Source organism: Apteryx rowi, unplaced genomic scaffold (assembly GCF_003343035.1).
Source record: "Apteryx rowi isolate R43461 unplaced genomic scaffold, aptRow1 scaffold_396, whole genome shotgun sequence".
In the NCBI taxonomy this organism is placed as follows: domain Eukaryota; kingdom Metazoa; phylum Chordata; class Aves; order Apterygiformes; family Apterygidae; genus Apteryx; species Apteryx rowi.
Genome location: NW_020450485.1, coordinates 218,987 through 240,803, shown reverse-complemented (window position 1 = coordinate 240,803; position 21,817 = coordinate 218,987). Strand labels below are relative to the sequence as shown.

At 38.1% G+C, this 21,817-nt stretch overlaps 1 protein-coding gene across 1 annotated transcript in view; it reads right to left on the bottom strand.

Moving 5' to 3' along the window:
• Positions 1–21,817, bottom strand: part of OCA2 (OCA2 melanosomal transmembrane protein) — a 222,030-nt gene that overhangs the window by 94,102 nt on the left and 106,111 nt on the right. The window contains exon 15 of the mRNA XM_026074701.1: positions 13,045–13,177. Coding sequence (XP_025930486.1) covers positions 13,045–13,177 — 133 coding nt within the window. The remainder of the gene's footprint in view (positions 1–13,044; positions 13,178–21,817) is intronic.

The following is a 21,817-nucleotide window of genomic DNA, read 5'->3' as shown; positions in this document are numbered from 1 at the left end:
GATGCAGCTCCCCAGCAGGTATTCTCATAAAAAGAATCTTTATCTTCACTCCTTCAAAAAGGGACAGCTAGCACCTTTTTATCTATGCCACAAACAAAACTGAGGAATGGAAAGCAGTGACTTGCATTGTACATTCCTGTTCCATATCTGAAGTGCTGTGGGGCTAATCTACTGGTTCAGCAAGGTCTACCTGATATTTTTGGCCTTTTTCTGAAGGAGTATATCAAAAATATATGTGTATTTTCACATGGCTTTGATCTTGCCTTTATGTGCAGCAAGTACATTCTTGATTGTTCAGAGTCATTAGTTTTCTAAACACCCCGAGGATGCGAACATCCAACCTGCTGTGGAATTTACTTCAGAGAAAAATGTCCTTTGAAAATCAAAACAGTCAATATGTCTTTTATGCTACTAGTCATGTTGCAGCAATAATTTGTGACAAGGTTTTCTAACTCCACAGGAAGTTTCTCTTCTTTCTGTTTCATGCACACTTTTATTGTAATGGCATTTTATGGCATCAGGTGATACATATGTATTAGCAGTAGGTTTTCTTCCAAAGGAAGTATAATGCAAGACCCTTGAGGTCAGTGAGAACACTGAACCCAGCCAAAGACATTTAGACCTTTATCTGCACCTCCCATTTCAGGCTTGCAAATCCATTTAGGGTAGCAACCCCTAGAGTTTGGGAACTTCTGATATTTTATTACCTATTATGTTACACATTATGGATAAGGATTTAATGCATTGCAGGGTCTTATCGATCACTTTGACACTACAGCTAAGGCAGTGTAAGGGTGAGCTGCCACCAAAGGGGAAAGTCTCACCCACCATTTCCCTTTCTCCCTAACTTCCTGTCCCTCCTCATACAGGATCTAGTGTTCATGTTACTGCAGAATGTGCTGACTCAGCTCACTCATCCCCCAAAACCCAGTTTCTGCAGGTTTTCTGCAGGGTTAGCTTTACGGTGGATGAGCTTACTAACTAATTTATCCTATGACTGCTAAATCCAGTGCTAATGGTTGAAATGGTCTCTCTGTGTAGCATGGGGGGACTACACTTTTTGGTGGCATTTTATCATTAAAACAGCTAAACTAGCATTTAACTGCAATTGGAGTATCAGTAGTTGAAGTGATATAAGCAAGGTGAAGTGTAGTATGCAGCAATTTAGAATGAGAGGCGATAGGAGAGATGTAGCTCTGTCAGGGAATTCAGACCATTGGGATAATATTAACATTGAACATGCTGCATTCATAAAACCTACAAGGCACTGCAGCAATATACCTAGCATTATTTTTTTCATAAACATAATAATTGCTTTTCATTTTTTCTTTTTTTTCCCCCTTTACCTGAAAGTCAATTTCCAATAAGAAAAGAATAATTTTGGGGTCAGCTCTATAGTCAAATAAAGTATCAGCAAACATATAAGACTTATGCTGTTAATCAGCTTTGGTGCTGCCATTCATCTCATCTCATTTTACAACGGAAAGCACAGAAAATCCTGACATGAAGGCCTGGAACCATCAGGTTTAACAGAGTTTCAGCTAAAGAGTTCAGCTGTGACATTTCAGAAATTATTTTCTGCATTTTAGAAAACATTATGTTTCATTTAAAATGCATATTCTTTCTGCAGTCTGACAACTAATAGTCAGACTGATTTTCACTTAGTGTAATCATACATTCCCTCCCACGCAACTGCCAATAACAAAGAGCACATCCTCAAAAACTGTGTGTAATTAATTCCCAATCTCAGAATCTGAAGAGGCCAGTCTTGTTAACTGAAGATACTCGAAAGAGCATGACCAACCTTGATGAGATGATAAAATTATCATAAGATGGCAATTTTTAACCTGCAAGTGCTTGAAATACATTAACTACCTTTTCTGCAAGCAAGACAAGTTTGTACTGATGGGTTACAACTAACAAAATGCAAAGCATGTTCCCAAGGAACACTTTTTTTCTCTACATGTTGTCGTAGCTTAACTTTTTCCAGTAAAGCAATTATTTTTCTTAGCTAACTTTTCAGAACAAGGATACTTCTGCCAAAACATTATCTGAAAGGAAATTAAGTGCCATGAATTATAGCTTAATCCAGTAATAATATCCATAGTTTTTAATAAATACATTTTAAGTCCCTGATATTATGTAATTAATCCTCTCAACATTATTAGAAAGTAAGTAAGTGTCATCTTCATTTTGAAAGCACAGAAGCTAAGTCAGAAGGGTGAAGCCCAAGTGTAGAAAGAATTAGTGTCATATGATATTCCAGCTCAACAACTCATGCCTCTCTCCTGGAGGCTGCGTCCCTCAACAGGAAACAAGTGTGAGGAGCTGCTTCTGCCAAAACTTCTGAATGTCCTCATCTTTACTCCTTTGCATAGTCCAGTTTATTTGTCATGTGGATACAGCTGAGCAGAGGCATAATTGTTGCAGGGTCTTCAAAACTCTGCAATAAAACATGCCTTGCTTTATTCCGCCCTGTTCTTGCAAAGGAGTGCGAGAAATCTGCATAATGCTGCATAAAGCAATATAACAAATTTATTTAAGCTTTTAAGCTCAAAAAATGGGATTCAGCTCTCGAAAGACAACTGGGGCCCCATTTGGTCACTGAGTGCCATTCCAGGTGCCCTGCAAGAGACTTGCAGCTGTGGCACAGGACCAACGGGAGACCCTCGCCCCTACGGTGAAGCAGCTGAGGCCAGGCAGAAAACTCCAGGGCATCTCAGATCGTGGCACACACCTGAGTTGGACACCCTGTGTTAGTCACCTCCTAGAGGTTTTCTTCTGAGTGAGCTGAAGCAGCCTGTTGCAGCCATGGGAGTTAAACAGCAAGTGTCCCTCTCCTTAAAAATTTAACTGGAATTTTTCCTCACTATGTTTTGGGTTTTCCCTCGTAATTTTGACACCTGAAGGAGGGGTGAGGAATGAGGAATTTCAGCAAGCACTACAAGCCCACCACTGCATGTTAGAAAGGAGCAGTCTATTTAATACCTCTACAATGGCCAATAACATGGCACTCAGATGGAGTAAACTGCAGATACATAAATAGGGTTAGATGTTTCAAAAGATTTCAAAATGGTTGATAAAGATGCACATTGATGACTGCATTATTCTCCAGGTGGTTTCTACTTAAAGAAGAGATGGATTCTCAGGTGATATATGCTCAGTTCTCCTTTTTGGATAAATCAGAGCCTCAAGGTGATTTCAGCCCATGATCTTACTCTCTTTTGTCAGTGCCTATGGAGAATAATGACTCAGATGACTAAAAAAAGGTAGGTGTTTTAGTGTTTTCCCCATCTTTTAAAAGCAGCAATATGAATATATTTAGGCTTCATATGTGCTCGTTAACACTTGTCTAATGTTATTACAGTACTCTGTTCTATTACACTGAGAACAGCACAGGGTCAGGGAAAGTGAATAATCAAGTATCTTGAGCATTCACTTAGCTAAAATCCCAGTGTAATCTGTTTCAAAAAAAATTACATCAGATTTGAAATCTATCAAAACAATTCCATTTTACTCACTGTTAAGAAGCTGCAACTCAGACTGCCAGACTTGCCAATCAGAATCAAGTTAGCCAGTGTATTCAATTAAAGTGCAACAATCTCACTATTAAAAAAGTCTCTCTTGAACTCACTGTCATCTGCTCAAAAGCGAATAGATACATTCCAACAGTAAAACATTTTGCACCACACCAAATAACGACTGAGGTCAATTCAATATCAGAAAAGAAAAAAAAAAAGTGATGCAAGCAATGGTTTAAAGATAGTATTGCCAAAGTCCTATTAAGAAATAAAGAATCACGAATAGATACAGCCTCAATAGGACACCTGTTATAAAACCAAAAGATAAGTGCCTCATCTAATGCTTTTAACAAGGCAAAATGAAGAGCAAAATACTGAAGCACACTTCAGAAGCATCATATGTTTTAGCAGTCAGTTTAAATGTGAAAAGGGTAACCAATAAGTTCAGCTCATTTTGATTAAAAAATGGCTGGAACAAGTAAAAATTCTGCCAAGGTTACAGGGTTTTTTGAAAAATCATCACAGTGAAAGCTCCTTGTAGCAAGCAGATACAGAGCATGTTTTACATTAACCTAAATTGCTGCCTTAAGCTCTCTATAGCAGGAAGATCTTATGAGCTTCAGACCCATCAGAACAAAGTGAAATTTTTGCCAAAGCATCACCAAAACACCGTGATTGAAAAAGTCCAGGTACTGTTGACCAGTATATTTCTGTACAATCATTCCACAGCTTTGGTATGCATACAAAAATCCAGGAGTGCAAGTGCTGTAAAAGAAACAGAAGCTATCACTTTCTAAGTTTTTACCTCTCATCTGTGATTTTTCTCTACTGATTCCATCTCTGAAAAAGTATATAATAAAATTGTACTGCTCTATTGATTCAAAATGCCACTGTATTATACTTTCTGTCTGCATAGAGCAACTAAAGTAATTTTACTGCCTCCTTGTGACGACTACATTATCAATGCACTAAGCATAATAATATGCAACTGTCATATTTCCCTTATTCTGCAATGTCAGAATACTATTTTTATCATCTGAAAACAAGAAAGGACAGATCAACATTTTCCTCTTTCCAAGGGATAATTCATCAACTCTAACAATGTACAGAGAACATATACAAGAACTTCAAACATGGAATGAACAATCTTGAATCTATATAAAGCAAACTACTACACTTTTTTTTAAGCCATGAGTATTACAAAAAGAGATGTTGAAGGTACAGAGAATAAAAGGCAGAGATTTTTCTGACATTTTCAAACGTAAAATCATGACTCTGGTGGATCCTAAAACATTATGCAAAAAGGAATATATACACAGTCCATAGGAATTATAAACTATCTGGTTCCTTTGAAACTGAAAGTCTTAGAGTTGTTTAAAATAAAAGATACAATATGTAGCAGAAAGATATGAACTTAGATCCCAAGATAATTTGTAAGAAAGCTACATCCTTTAGTTTAGCATGCTATACACCACAATAGGACTGTTAAAATATTAACTCTACTTATTGTTAACACGTAAAACTGTATTACAGAGAAGGGGGGGGGGAAAAGGATTTCCTATCCCACATTGTTCAAGATTTAAAAATGCTTCCTGTGCCCTGGGATGAGGAAGGGAGAGAGCTCAGAAGATGAATGCAATCTGTAATGTCAAATAGGGCAAAGACTGGAGTATGCAAGCAGCAACTGGATCCCTTATGTTAAATCACTCCTTGTTGTTATTCTGAAGCTCAGAGGAGCACACTGACCTCCAGATGTATACACAGACAGACTGATCTCTCTGTTATGTGATGTGGTTTGGAGCAGAAATCCCATTCTAGGGATGGGAAACATTTCCTAATGTAAGTTTCATTATAACCAACAGAAAAAAATTTTACAAGAAGTTATGATGAATTTAGCATCTTGGCTAGGGAGAGTAGAGTGCAACGTATATTGAAAAACTGCCAAACAGATCTAGCTTGGAGCTGAATGCTTGAAAGTATCTTGAAACATTCCTTTCTTTAGATACTATTCTTTGCATAATCTGCCAGTTGGATTCCATTGCTGAACCAACTTTCAAGTGAGTACAGCCAACTATTTTAGAACTGTTATATTAAAATACTAATATTGCTTTACTGGCAGTTAATAAAGTACCTACAAAGGTATAGAAGCATTTAGAGAATGAGATTTACTAATATATTTAATCCAGCTAGGTACATGATTGACCTCTTACTGAGACTAGCAGAAAATGGTTCCTATGGTTACAAATACACTTCTAAAAAAAATATGGCTAGGAGTTGTTCTCGGGCCTGAGGCCAAGTGGCAGACATACCTGTCTTGATAGTACATGACACGTTACCCTGGGTCCACTCTGTGCCCCTGCAGTGTCCTTGTGGCCCTAGATATTATTATTAGTTTATATTAGCTTTTTTCAATTCAAAGTGTCTGAAAGAATGTGAGGGTTGTCTCACATGCCATCATAGTAGTTTTTCCCAAGCATTAAATCATCATTACATCACACTGCTACATGCCCTCATACCATCTGCTGCAGTGTTTGAGGATGCAGAGGACACTGGGATAGTGTTGGAGGATGGTGCACTATTCAGGGAGCCAAAACTTTTGCAATCTTACACAAACTGGGAGGTAGTACAAGCACTCCAAAATGAAGCAAAATACAAAATTTAAAAATCTGTTTATTTAGCAGTGTGGACACAACCTATGTGACAAAATTACTTTTTAAAACACCCCTTTATCAGCACTTTTAGGCATCTCCATGACTGACAAACTATATCTCAAGGCTAGAAGGAAATCAACAATCTATTTGAACTATCCGAAAAGAATTATAGCTTGAATGGGCTTAAGTGGCCAAGGAACCAACCTATGTCTGCATGGAAACACAGCCTAATCTCACAGGCCATGAGAGCACAGTGCAGAGAGAAAGAGAAACTTCACTGCTTCCTCCAGCAGTAGGCAAGTCATACCATGCCAGGAGAAAACAGCAGAGTGCTTTTTCAACCTTTAAACCAAGCCCACCTGCCCTGGGGGACGTTCTTTAAGGAAGGCATCTCCAAGCTGCAACGGGCAAGAGGCTTCGCATGATCAAAATAATGACGACAGCATTGAGCTATTCTTTGTGTTTACCCTCAATTACAGCTGACAATGCCTGCACTCTGCAAATCCCATGTAGTACTAAGTACTACAACAGCCTTTTCATAGTCACCGCACTACTGAGAGGTTCTAGACAGCACAGAAATGTTGAATTCACCAGACATTGTTAAATGAGTTTTTCAGTTCCATCTTGTCTTCTCTCTTGATCTTAATCCTAGCTGTGTCATCCCTTGGATAGCTTCACAAAAAAGGGGCCTGATGCCAAGGGGCTGGGGGAAGGCAAATATTTAGTTGATTTAAGCAGCTGTTTCAAACGATGCTTCTTCTATGTCCAGGAATGACTCCGGGACTTCTTGGGCCTGCAGCCAGCATAGTGCTATCAGTTACACGTTTGACAACCCTTAATTATCCCTCCCTACTTCTTTCCTTTTCTACATTTTATACCTTTTCATGGCTGATTTTGTACCCTATTTTTCCCTGCCTTCTATCCCATTTCTTCTCATAGAGCAGCAGCTGTAGAGCTCCACATGGAAGAAGGAAACAGATTAGCATACTCATCTGGTTTCTGGTTTCTGTGTTGAGGGAATCTGCACTGTGCTTTTTACATATTAAGTACTGTACACATTACTGTGATTAAACAGACAATTCCTTCTGCTGCAGGCTTTACATACCTACTATCATACTACCACAGCAGTGTTTTACCAGCTGCTGCAGACAATAAGCTACACTAGAGGGGACAACGTGCTCCCCCCACCCCCCACCAGGACATCACCACTCCTGCTTTAACATCAGGTTTCTCTTTCAGTGGGCAAAACTATCACAAATTGGAACAAGCAAAACAGGAGAACCGGAGAGCCGGTACCAAAACACTTCACTAAGATAAAGCTCTTCACCTTTGGCAAAAATGGCAATAATAACACTTAACACTGTACCACATGTCACCTTCTGTCCTGGTGATAAGGACCTTCCTAAACACTGAGGTCCACACCTTAACAGCTTGATAGTTGAGACATAATGGTGTATTGTCATGCTTTCCAGGGGTAAAATAATGTGTTGTTAACCCTTAAGGGAAGTAAAAACTTTGGTTTCAAGTAAGAAAATGTTTCCTGGGGGAACAGCAACTTTAATTCCTCTTCCACTCATATATTATTATTTCTTTTTACTCTTTCCTTTGGGGAAGAGCATATATATCTTTTTAACCTTCTCAGCTTACTACCCTAATCCTACTATCCTTTTAGTTAAATTCCACTGTTTGTTTTTAAGTATTAAATAATGATAAATAAAATAAGTCAGATCCCAGGTCCCAAAAGGTAACAGAACAAAAAGCCCCTATTTATCCAAAAAGACAGAGCTTTACAAAAGTTCTTTTGTAGACTGTCTTTGCACTCTTCTAAATGTTGGCCCTTTGTTCTTAGAACACCTACATTTCCAGTAGAGGTAAGCTTTGTTTCTTCAGTACCCCTAAGATATAAAAATTATGTTTCTTCATAATTGTTTTCTCACTATATTGAATTGAACATTATTCTCCATCTTTGTAAGCTATACATTATAAACATACAAAGGAAGGGAATGTTCATTAGGGAATAGTTCCAAATCGGTTCCTTCCAGCCAGGAAAGTTTATTCCTTCCCATAGGTAAGTTCAGGGTCAAAAAAGGGAGTTCTGCACCTAAAAGAAGTCAACCACAGGGAAAGAACTGGAACCAAGGGAGACATTTGAGGGTATCTGGGCAACATTCATGAAAGCTGTATTGGGCAAGGAGAGCTACACAGACAGAAACAGAAATTGCAGCAGTCTTTAACAGCTTCTCCAGACACAGACATGGAGGTAAATGGGCTAACTGAATGAATGAAAGCTTGCAAGGAAAGAATTAAACTACGCAAAAGTTCATGCGGTTCTTCAATTTTGTACATTGTACTTCATTTCACTAGGGATATGAATACTCATACTTTCTTCTGAAAAAGCTGTTTTTTAAGGGACTTTAACCTCCTTTCCGGTCATAATTCCTGCAGCAATTGAATGGGCCCCTCACTTCAACAGCAGAGTAAAGCCCGAAGATCCCCCTCTGCAGGCAGTTGTAGTCTGCAGTTCCACACTGAATATTTATCAGCTGAAAGTTGCATTTCAGAAAATCCTCAAAAATCTCCCTTCATTCTTAAAAGGCATTTGAATATCTCTTTCATGGTTGAGTTTTTCAGATTCTTTTCTCTTTTATATTATGCCTACTGAAAGTAAATATTATTTCTGGGGGAGAAATGTGTTTTTTCTACTGGACAACAGTTAAAGCTCAGTCCAAATATCAACAAATTAAAGACACTGGTAACACATAGTATTGAAAAATTTCCAATATATCATCAGAATAATGGTATTACCTGTTCTTAAAATTAGCCCTTATCCATTCTTAGAAATCTACATAGCCCAAAACAACAGAAAAGACAATGAAAATCTAGCAGACCAGTTAACTCTCACATGACCTAAAAAGACTTGTTTAATTGCTAATCGGGGGACAGACTGGGGGAAGGCAGATATTTAGTTGATTAAAACAGCTGCTTCAAACAATGCATTTCAAGTTATCACAGAATCACAACAATTAGAGATAGAAGGACCCCTTAAAGTACCTTGGAACAAATTCTACTTCTTTTGTAAATCCAAATTACTAAAGCTACCTTCTAATGGAATCTGTATTTATCACTTTCTCTTTCCATTTCACAGAAAATTTCCATAGAAAAAGTAGTGCTTTAGCTTTTGATTTAATTGAACAGCTTCTCAGCTGATTAGCTTCTCAGCTATGGAGGAGCTGCTGATTATGAGAAGGAACACATGGTATACTGATTATAAGACTGCTGTATCTAAACATACAATGCTGCAAGTACCACTGATTACCAGGAGATGAATTGAGGCAAATACGCTAGCTTCTTAAAAGTGTACGATGTTTCACTAGCAAAAATATTATGTCAATGAATAAATTGTACTATTTGAGTTAATCCAAAAGTGATTATGCATGTTTGATTTCCTAAAAATCAAAAACATGCTTTAAAAGTTATAGACTAAAGAAAAAAATAATAGTTCTATTTTTAAAAAATTATCTTCACAAAATAATGCTATTATGTTAGCAGCAAAATTGTTCAGACTTGGCAGAATGAGCTTTCTGGCTGTGTAGATATACTTATCTGAGAACATCTTGCAAGCTGGCACTTTTAAAGATAATTTAAGTATATAATAACTTCAGTTATTCGTGAAAATTGCCATGAAGCTATGGTTTTTATTAGAAAAAAAAGTAATGAATAAAAGCAAATTGATTCTTTTCAAGTAAGAAAGTTGGAAAGTTACAAAAAATTGCTGAATACCAAAGATTTTAATAATATACTTCCAGACAACAAAAAAAAAGTAATCATTTTTAATAATGATGCATAATTACAATGCATTTTATCTGGGAGGTTGCAAGGGTTCCTTTCGTCGCCAACAAAAAGATAATTTCTTTCCCAGTGACGATCTCTTCCACAAAGGATTTTCATTTTTGAGCCCTGCATAGAACAGGTAGGAACTTCTTCCGTATTTAGCATTTTGATATAGAAGAGAAGGAGCAATTGAAACATGAGCCAAGTGCCTACCTATTCAGGTTATGCATTTAAGTAGTCTATTTGGGACAACTCAGAAGCGAATAATGTTTATCTCATACCATTTTTGTCTCTCTTTCAATAGTAACTTTGACCAAAAAGTAGGAAGGTCACTCACCCGCCCATGATACATAGTTTTTTCATGGATATTTATTTCAAGTAAGGATGCCTTCCCACAAGGCAAAACTCATCATTAATTACTTCAAGATGACAAATTTGAGTCATATACATTGCCAGGAGAGCATCCCTTTCTGCATGTTAGCATTTGCAATTTTCAGTGAGTAACCCATTTTCTCTAAAGGCATTTTTGGCACCCAAGATAACCATCTATTTGAATGGATACAGATGTAGTATATACAGGTGAGCCAGAAGTGTCCGGTCATTTTGTCTACTGGAAAATAAAGCCTTTTCTCTCTTTCAGCCAGAAGTACCTAGTCAATGGATTTATTTACCAGGTAAGGAAGATTTCTTGCATCATCATCCCTGCTACAAAAAATTGGGGAAGAAGATTCTTGATGGACTTTCTGAAAATCTTATTTTGCACTGTCACAGGGAAATATCTTGACATTTTGGGGGCTGAGTTCCTTGCTTTATTTCTCTTTCTCTTAGGATCAAATGCCTAAGGGTGCAGAAAGCCTTACCTGTTTTACAGAGGCACAACAATGCAAATGTCTATCTTCTACCAAGCATGCATATAGAAGGAAAATTCTCCTTAATTTTCTTAGAAAATAGTTAGGTAATATCACCTCTAGAACACCTCAAAAACTCTTTGATTCTTAATGTTGAGAAGGACTTTGGCCCCTAGGGTTGTGAACAGATAGATAGGCTGAGTTCACCTTTTACTGAATGGGCACTGACATCCCTCAAAACCAAGGGTCTGCACAAGATCCAACTTTCTCAATGGCAGAGTCTCCCTCTGACCTTCCTTACAGATAAGATTCAAGAGACATGGTATAATCCACAGAGGAGAGGACAGGCACTTTTTGTCTCTAATAAGACCCTGCTCCTAAAGCCAATTTTCTTTAGAACAAGGCCAATCACTACAAGTGATACTCATCTTGCCCAGATTAGGTGCCTACCATGAAGACCTCTAATACTGAGTTAGTCCCTTTACAGTCAAAAGAGGAAAATAAGAATTCGGGTGTGATACATCTGACCTGTTCAGGCCTTAAAAGGGCCTGTCTTTCTCCACTGGTGCAGTGAGAACACCTGCGGAAGATCTGGCAAGGAGTCAGAGACTGGCAGTTTACATAATAGCAGCCCCAGAATGTGCTCTCTACACACTGACTGAATTCCCATCAAGGCCAGACATGCATATTCCATTTTGTCAACAATGTCTAGCTGCTTCCCAGCCAGTAGCTACTTCAGGTTAGCACAGCTGAGATAAGGAAATAGTTCTAGTGGGCCCTTACAACAAGTTGAGTCCTGCCTGGGCATCCAACCCGTGCATCCAGCAGCCTTCCATCAGTGACCCTTCTGCACAGTTCCCAGGGCTCTCAGTGCAGCTTGGGATGCAAGTCCTTTATTAAATCTACCCTATTTAACCCCTCACAAACCTTGAGTGTCTCTCTACTCCGGTATCTGACCCTCCCTTTCCCACCTTGTGATCACAAATGGTTACACAGGAAGCCGAGGAGGACTCATTCAGCTTTGAGCAACTACACTGCAAATATGCACCATACAGTCAAGTGAATGACTTTTTTTCCCCCTAGATCTTCTACACAAAAAAAAGTAAACAACCAGGTTCTCATGGCAGTGACTTTTATACCAAGTATATCAAAAGCTGTCTTCCCCCTACTAAGCAGACCCCATGCACATTGTTTCAGAGATGTCATACAGCACGTTAAAACATCTGCTGCATGGTCAGTGAAAGCCTGCATCCCAAGTCCAGTGGCCAAAAATGAACAACCATCTTTCCTGGGAAAGAGACCATTTTACTTAGTTACCTTTGTACAAAGCCTGCTATGAAATCAAACAAGGTGTGTCATACTTTGTGAATCGTTTCTTACCTCATAAAGAGATTGTGGACATTTTGGGTTATTATTGAGTTTCACCACTGAAATAGAAGCCTTTCAATGATGAAGATTTCAAAACCTCTGAATAGAAAGGCATGAAAGCACTAAGAGAAAAGGGAGCAACATACTTAACAAACATTGAAAAGGCTAGTGGAAACAGCTTTACCAAGGCTTCTAGGAACTACTGAGGTGAGCAAGCCAAGAGAGAAATAAAATAGCTTGGGTCTAACTGAATCATAGATATTATATACCAGAGAAAGGTAGGGCTGGAAGAATTGCAAAGGCAAGCTGGAAAGAATTTGAAAAGTTGTTCTTCTCTTGAAGAAATGTCCTTCACTGACTACAGAGAGGGAAAGAACTGCCGATAGGATTCAGTCAGAGAAAATGAGCAGCGAGGGGATGCATCAGTGCACTACACCTGCCAGAAGAACCTGGGAAACTTGGGATATTTCTAAAGCTAAGCTGTGGACTTGGTATCTCGACCAGACATTAACAATGGCAATACAGAATACAGTGGGATTCAAGCCTATGGCTATAAATGATGCAAAATATCCCCACAAATAGTGTAAAGTATTTAATAATCTGTGTCAACCACACATCTTAGCACCAGAAAAAATCCATTTCTAAAAGTCAGAAAAAAATCATGATTAAAAATCAACTCTAAATTATTTGTAAATAATAAATATTCAGAGACTGAATGGGAGCAGATACTTCCATCTGAGGACAGCATTATAGTAGACACTATTTAGTTTATATTTAACATGTTCAACTTGGTGCTTAAAAAAATGTTTCCATGCTCAAACTCACCAACAATTTCACTTGGCTCCTTATTGTAAAGTTTTTTGTTCCAGTAAAGAAGTCTGAGAAAAGGAAAGGAGACCAGAACAACAAGGCAAATGCCAACAAACATATGCCCTGTGAAGGCTGCGAAATCCAATCCCTGGAAATGAAAATGAAAACCTGTATTAAAAATCAGTTATTTTCCTATATTACCTACAAGGAAAATTATCAACTATACATACTTTACCAATCATTAATAAATATAAAGCAATAATGTAAATTCTAAGTGCAGCATATGCTATAATTTGTCTGTTTCAGGGAGACCAAACACATTTCAATTTAATTCAGAGAACTCAAAAATAGCATTATGAGTTATTCTAAAACATTCAGTGTTCCTGAAACATTAAAAAACTAAACTGAAACATTAAATCTCACTTTAATCACTTAGATCATTTTAAATTCATTTTAAATCACTTTAAACCACAGAAATAATTAAATGTTAGTGACTAGCTTTTGTTTTAAACTGGCAACAACAATGATTTTTACATTAATTCTATCAGAAGCGGCATTACTTCTAAATTCTCTAATATTCTTCTACAACAAAAATATATGTCAATAGTCTGTTTATTTTTCTGCCTATTTAAAAGATGGACACATTTCTTTACAGTTTGCATAAAAAAATTCTTCCATGGAGGGGTTCTCAAAAATGTTAAGTGGACTATATTAAAAAGCTATTGCTTTAAATAATAAAAATGAACAGTGACATCCTGACCTTACTTTGAAGTTAGCCATGCTTTGAGCAGGAGGTTAGACTAGATGATCTTCGGGGCCCCTTTCAACTCAATTATTCCATAATTCTCTATCACATATACTGCAGTGAATCAAGGTTAGCCTTTGGGCTGGGATTTTCTGAGGCTGTCTGTCCATCATCAGACTTAAGGGGGGTCAGGTCTAGGGTACTCTGGTAGCAAGGAGCTGCCGTATATGCTCACAGCAGAGGTCCTCTGAATTGATGATCCCTACACAGCAGCTCTGTCATGCTTGGAAGAAAGCATGAGCAAAGCATTGGATAACTCAGGTTGTCCAAACTGAATTCCTAAAGCATCCACTGTCTTCTCAAGACCCTAGAAAATCACAGAGCCTCTCTGTGGCTCTTCTACGTTGTAAAATGACCTGTCTTTTACCAAATATTTGTGTGCTACCTATAGGTAGCAGGGACGGTAGAAGGACCTATAGGCCACCTTTCCATTCAGCATCAGCTGCTACTTATCTTCTGTGTGTTAAGACTATTGGGGACTTACTACCTGAAATACACGTGTTCTTCTATATTTTCTCCCACTAAAATTATTTATGTGGAAATGTCCCAGCTGAAATGTCTCTGATTTAAAAGAGGAAAAAATGTTTCTCTATAGCATTGTAGGGCATAATAAAACAATACTTGTGACACAAGACACTGATTAAAGTCATAAAGAACATTCATAGCCAGATCCAGTGTTCTTTTGCAAAAAAATCCRTAGGTTGCAGATAGGCACAATTAAATAAATCTCAAGCATAAATATGCAGAACTGGGATTAGAATTAAAATATAGGTTTCTGCTACATGGGCTAAAGAAAATCATACTAAGTTGCTATTTAATAGTAGATTCCTTACCTCTTCTACTCTCCAGCCACTAAAAGCTGAAATTCTGCATACCTGTTCATTTACTGACTTTTCATTATAACCCAGATACTGCATATCTTTTATGGATCAGAAAGAAGAATCTTTAGGAACTGGAATAAGCTTATTTTAAGATATGGAGGAAAAACATGTTATCATAAAAGAAAATAATATACTTTTGCTCAGTTTGCCCACTTAATAGGTCAGCCAGTCAGACATCTGACACCTCTGCAGAACAAACTATACAGATCAGTTTTATGAATGCTCAGAAAGATTGGCCTGGATATGTACTAGAGGCATCAAGACAAGATTCAGACCTACAGCAGATATTTTTATGGAGGATGAAATCAGTATTCATAAACTAGGAAATTTATGAATAGCCATGAAAGAAAAAAATAAAATTCTGCAAACAAAAGGTCAGTGTTTGTAAGACCTGCCCGCAAAATACAGAAAGTGCATATCCCCCCATGACGGTGTGCTCCTTCCCCCACCCCCACCCCCCAATGTGCTCTCTCCCCCTCAACCTGACCTCCCTGTAAACAGCACGTAGACAGGGGCTAATCAAGCATGCACCAACTAAGACCCATCTAGCATGCAAATATGACTATGAGTCAATCATCTCCCCCCCTGCATAAAGAGGGGGCAGCCCAGAGCCCCTTGAGCTCTCCTGCATGGCAGTGGGCTGCACTGCAGAACCTCCTCTTGAGCAGGGACACCTCTCAAGGTTATTCCTCGAGGCTGAGAGATTCCTTATCCGTGACAGATCCTCGGTAAGTGATTAATAGCATGCTGAACTTTTGTGAACTTTGAGAAACTTTGCTGAATTATATCTCTGATTAATTGTGCACATAATCCCTTTAGGCATAAGCCGTTGACCAAGTTTGGGACTAGGATTGGATCCAGCTGCACCCAGGCTCTTCCGAGGGGAAGTCTGGAAAGCAAGGGGGTCCAGTCTGAACCTCGTGACTCAAAGGGAGGGTCTCCATTGCACATGGATCTGACCCTGTCCTTCATGTAGTAAATAACTGAGTGAACCTTGCCAATCGAACCTCGTTAAATCGTTCTTATTTACGATTGAACTTTGTTAAGTCTCTGTCTTACTGCAATAAACGTAGTGCTCCTTCCCTCTTACGAGTGAAGTGCATCACTCCTTTCGCAATACCCCCTTATATATTTCCTTAATTACAGACATTTAATGTGGACAGTTAGTCTAATTTATATACAGGCTGCCTGTAAGATTATGGCAAAAAGAAAAACAAAAAGAGAGAGAGCAAGAGAGAATGCTACCCAAGAGTCTGGAAAAATAAGAAGCCTGAAAACCAAAGTGAACTGGCCTTCATTTGGAAGTTGCTAAAGTATTAGATTGTGCCATTAAAAAGTTCTAAAGTATTAGAAATAAGCATTCAGTTTCCTCTGGTCTCTAAAATGAGCTGAAGAGAGCTAGGAAGCTGAAAGGAATTGAGCTGTAAAAACACTGAAGCAACACCAGCCAAAACAACAATGCCTAAATCTGACTGGAAAAATCTTTGTCCTCTGAAAAACAGAATAAGTGGGAAACAGCTGGCTGAGGAGCAATAAGGTCATTAGAGCTGGTCAGAATATATTCAACCCAGAATTACCAGAATGAGGAAAATTACTTTTGCATTCCATCTGGTCTTAAAAAGTGAGGTACACGTGAAGTTTTTCTTAGGTTGACAGCAATGTACCCTTGTCAAAAAAGAATAAGCCAGCTATCAGGCAGAATATGCTGACAGGAATTCTCTGTAGAGATACTCAGATATAAAGCTAATTGCTACTGCAGGAAATAAAAAAGAGAAATAAGAACCTGAAGAATCACTGGAGACTCTGGAGCTTAAGATATTAATGTTCACTTCATATGTTAATAGAACATAAACTTCAGGAAGTGGCTCATGGCAAACAAGTGCAGATATACAGAGTTGCTTGCCTCTAAATTTTGAATATCACCCCAATTTCAAAGAGAAACAATGCCTCTTATTGAAGTGTTGCATTGCCGAAACTTCTCAAACAGAAATACAGCACAAGAAATGTGCCACTTCAAACCCACAAAACTGATTTCTCTACGAAAAGGAAAATCACATCAATCAGGAAGACAAACTAAAATGCTGAGGTTAATGAGATCTCAGGTTTGACTGACAGTTGAAAGGAATTGAATGGAGATGAAGATCACAGTACTCTTAAAAATGAGGATTAACATAGTTTCATGGCATAAGAGCTGACTTAGATGAGTCTTAAGAATGATTTGTGGACATTGTCACAATAGAAAAAAATTGTCTACTTCTTTTCTGGCATCCTACCCAGGAGCTTTCAAAGCTTTCAAAGAGTGTAATTGGGCTGAGATTCAGGATCTTGTTAAACTTCATAATAACATCTCCTTGATCTTTCTTATTTTTGAGATCCTTGGGGAAAAAAGAAAGCAGGCTACCGTGCTGCAATTGCAGAACAGCTTTCCAATTCAGCTGAAATAAATTGTTTTTTAACATGGAGGGTGTTTATTTGAGGAAAGGACTTGTATGATAGTATTGCCTGTGATAGTGCAAGGCTGGATTCAATTCTCTTCCAGTCCCTTCCTCTTGGCTTTTCTCCCCATTTCCTCCTTGCAGTGGTCTACAAGAGTCAGTAAGTGAAAATGGATCCTGATGATCTCTAGCCATGGATGACTTGGACCCTGTAGCCATCAGAAGGCTAAGGACTGCCAAGTACCATCACTTCTGTGCCTCTATAAGAAGGACTCATGGTGACAATTGACTGCTCGCTCTGATGCTTTGGCCCGGGCATGTAGCTCCCTGTGCAATGCTCCGGCTGCTCTTCAGCACACACACTATGCTTTTAGAGATGGGGCAGGCAGCTTTCACACCTCATATTGTCAGGGAACTAGTTATCAACTGGCAATTTCTGAAGGACTTTGGGATACCATTCCTATTTTCGAAATAGGAAAGCAGAAAAGAGTAAAGAGAATGGAATGAGGAGGAAAGAGTGCCCCTCTGGAAGGGGCAATGCACTGCTGTGTTACTCCAGCAGAGATATGACTGTGACGGAGATCCTCAACCTCTCTCCTGATCCCTCTGCTCCATTAGAGGGGGTTTATGTTGTACCACCTACATAAATGATGCAGTGGAGGATCCCAAGGAAGTGGCACAGTTACTTTATCTGTTGCTCATGCTCCATTTCCCACACCCTGCTTAGGGCATGCAACATCTCTACACAGCCAACATGCATTCCCTATGTGACTATGGATCACACTTTGTACCTCATGAGTCCTCTGCACTGACTGCCTACACTGTTGAGGCCAGGATTCAACATTATACAAACACATTAAAGTGCTCCACATGTCTGCTGCCTTCAACAAAATGTCATTTTCATAAAGATTTTCTCTTTCTTACACAATAGACTGAAATAGAATTGGCATGCACAATAGGCAAGAAATACTTTTCTTCCAGGAGATTTCAATCCATCAGATAAATACAATACTATGCTGCAAATGTCTTACTTGAGGCTATGCTGATTGTGTTAGATTTCTCCTGTTCCCCAGATGACAAAGAAAATCTAAAGATTTTGTTTTAGAAAGACAGCCTAAAGGCTCCCATGCCTACAGGTCCAAAGCTGAAAGAGAATGGGTATTTCTGCCTGGTTTGTGGTTTTAAATGCTAAGTCAAATATATCAATTTCATATTGAGAGGAAGTGTCGTACTGTTTTCCTAAAATATTATCGTTCCATTTTCCTGGTCTCTGGCAAATTTTTTGACTATTTATGGAGATATGAAATTAAATTCTAGTAATTCAAACTTCTCCAGAATAAATCTGCCATTTTAGAGTAAAGAAAAAGCAAAAATTATAGTTAAGTACAACAATTCAGGGAACAAAATGCTGTATTTCTAGTCAAAATGTCCTTTATTTAATTTTTAAAAGTAATAAAACAAGGAAGAACTAGAATAACTTATTGTTTCTACACTGGCTTAGACATGCCTTCTACTTGAGTTGAAGTGACTATGGTCCACGTTGTCTCAGAAGGAGTAACTGCACATGAAGTCAATGAACCAGAAAGCACTGGTGGTCTAACACATTTACATGAGGATAATGCTCATCTGAGACACTGATGAACCCCTTTTTTGTCCTGCACTATATTCTTTAGTGATTACTACACGCAGAGGTTGGAAAAAGTCTGTGAAATCAGCCATAAAATCATGGATTTTATTTTGTATGCATTACCTAGGATTTCATATTTCTTGAGAAAAGGAATCAATGAAACACTGACAAAATGAGCAGGAGTTTTACAAATTGATTAAAAATTTTATGGAGCTTGTATGCAGCAAACGCAACAAAAATAGCCCAGTAAATTACGGGAATCTATTTCACAATCTGGCAGTGCTTGAAATGCCTTTACAGAATCATATATAGTACTTTCTCTCTTCCATTTTTCAAGGTTGTCTACTTTTATTCATAAATTGTTCATACCAGATTTTTCATAAAATATAGCCAACTAATATTGCATCATGGTAAATTTCAGCATGAAGACTGAAAACATCTGAAAAGCACAACAGAAGAACCTGATGGCTGTTCATTTGCCTGTAAATTCCAGTTGAATGGCAGGAATAACTGTGAGTGGGCTGCTGGATATCCAAAAATCCTCAGAGAACAGTGAATAAACTGCAGCATATATATAGTAAATCTGACACACTTGGGAACCTCCACCTTAGTGGGCACGTGCAATTAAAATGTACAGTACATGCACAGTGGGCCTTCGCAAAACTGTTCTGCTCCACTCAGCATGTCACACACATGATCTATGCCCACCTATTGAATCTGATGTATGCAGGATGTGTTGAAAAGCCAAATGGGCAGTGCACTGCCGAAGCCCGTCACATTTCTATGCATTTGTTTTTTTCTGGAACGTATCGAGCTAATCCCTGTTTATCAATTAATCTAAATGGTAAATGAGACTTGAATGAAGCTTCCTCAGGGTTACTTCCAAAATGACCACACGAGATGGTCTCAACCAATACAGAGTGTGTTTTGCTCTGTAGCCTCTCTGCCAGCCCTTCCTTTGTCACAGGGGTTGACTGTAGCCCAAGTCTGGGAGCAATAATCGCAAAGATACAACAGTACAAGTTTATCATACACTAACAACCGGAGTACATAAGCAAGGTTCCTCAAGAGGCTATAATCCAGGGGCTAGCACAGGCTAACACTGTCTTCACTGTTATCATTACCTCTTCTAGACAGATTAAAGCAAGACACACTAGTACACACTGTGTTCCATCATTTTGCTCTGGAGACCTACTCACCATCCCTTCTCTAAAGAATTTGTAATCACAGCCTATAAGCTTAGGGCCCAAGTGACTTCTGATTTCAAATATCTGACTAGATATTTGGAAAGATCCCAAGAATTAAGGCCTTAATGTTTAGCCTTTCTGAAAGCAATAACTAGTTCAAATGTGCCATACCGTGCATATAAAAATGGAAAGTCAAAAGTACAGACCTCTTCAAGACAAAAATATACCTTGAAAACAATGGCAACCCAGTAACAATACTCTGAAGGTAATAAAAAGTAAAGAACATGGACAAAGTATTGTACTCACTGAATTAGTTTTCCATTTGTTCTTAATGAAATCTCTTATTTTCAGCATTTTCCTTGCCTAATATTGCAACATAAATGCTATTTTGTAAGACATTTTCCTACTCCAACCTAAGAACAAGCAAATCTTCCTCTACTGTTATGTAAATGTTCCACTGATTCCAAGCATGATTGTAGAGAATATGTTGGTGTTATAAATTAAACACTGCTACAAAGAAAAAATTCTTTTGGCATCTATTTGCAACTCAAGACAAATAAACAAGCTTATCTGTACATTTTAATGACTAAGCTGTAACAAAAAGCTTTTTTACTCAAATAAACCTTTCACAAAATTTTTTTGTAATGTGACACAAGTTTTCCCCAGAACCTGGGGAAGAAAATATCCCTCCAGCACTACCGTAAATAAATAGTAAAGCATTTCTAACACTATAACCCAATAACACCCAAAGTAACATGGCTGCATTTCATTTTGTTTTGATTTAACAAACACAGGTTTCCCAAGAAAGTGTAGACTTGCATAATGTCTCATTAGGCTGTTTTTAGAGGTCAATGTACAACAGTGAAGTTCAGGAAGACTGATAAGATTTGCCTTCTGATGGAACCTGCTAAAATAGGAAAACCTAACATCTTCACAGTGCTATACGCTATCAGGCTCCTACAGAGGCAGTTGTCCAAACACTCCTGTACTTAGTTGTATGTAAATAGTACTGAAAAAGAAATGTAAGGTGATACAGAAAAGAATTTCAATGAAAATATCAACTAGGAAAATTCTCTAGAATGGGAAAAGCATGTCCATAATACTAAAAAGAGGAAAAAACAGCTATTTTCGGTAGGAAACATAGTGATAGTATACAATAACACATGTAGTGCTGTTTCCAGAAAGCTATTAAAATAATTGCTTACATTCAAGAATTTTTAGCTCTGAAATATTTTAAAGTGGAAAACAAAAAAAGAATAAATTTTGCTTGGTACAAATATAGCATAGACTTTCCATACATTTCAAACACAAATTTGGGTTTGATCAGATAAAGCTTCCTCACAGCAGCTACTGCCAGATCTAGTCTCAGAAATAAGGCAAGACTGGCTATGTTTCTTTTGAATAAAAGAGTGGTCCCTAGAGCAGGTGGACAAAACTAGGAAGTGAGCTGTTGGTTCAACAGTGTAGACTGTAAGAGGGCAAACGTACAAGCCTTCTCCCTGCCTTCACCCTTGGCTTTATCCAGCTCCTCCAGCTAGCTCCCTCCAATGCAAATCTACTTTAGAGGGGGTGAACCCTAAGTAGTGAGGACATAAGCCAGACTGTGCCACTTAGCTTCAGAGCCAAGGATATGTCTTTGACTGTCTTTTATTTACATACATAGATATAAGAGATGAGACCATAGGAATGAAAAAGTACAAGTCGTGTGGCACTGTGTTGGATTTGATCTATTTGCTTACATCTTTTTCCCATTGATGCAACAGAGATACGAAAAGAATCCAAAGACTGAAAATGTTTGGAAACTTGTTATGCTTGTTTCAAATAGTGAATTTGCTAAAATGTCATATTTGCTA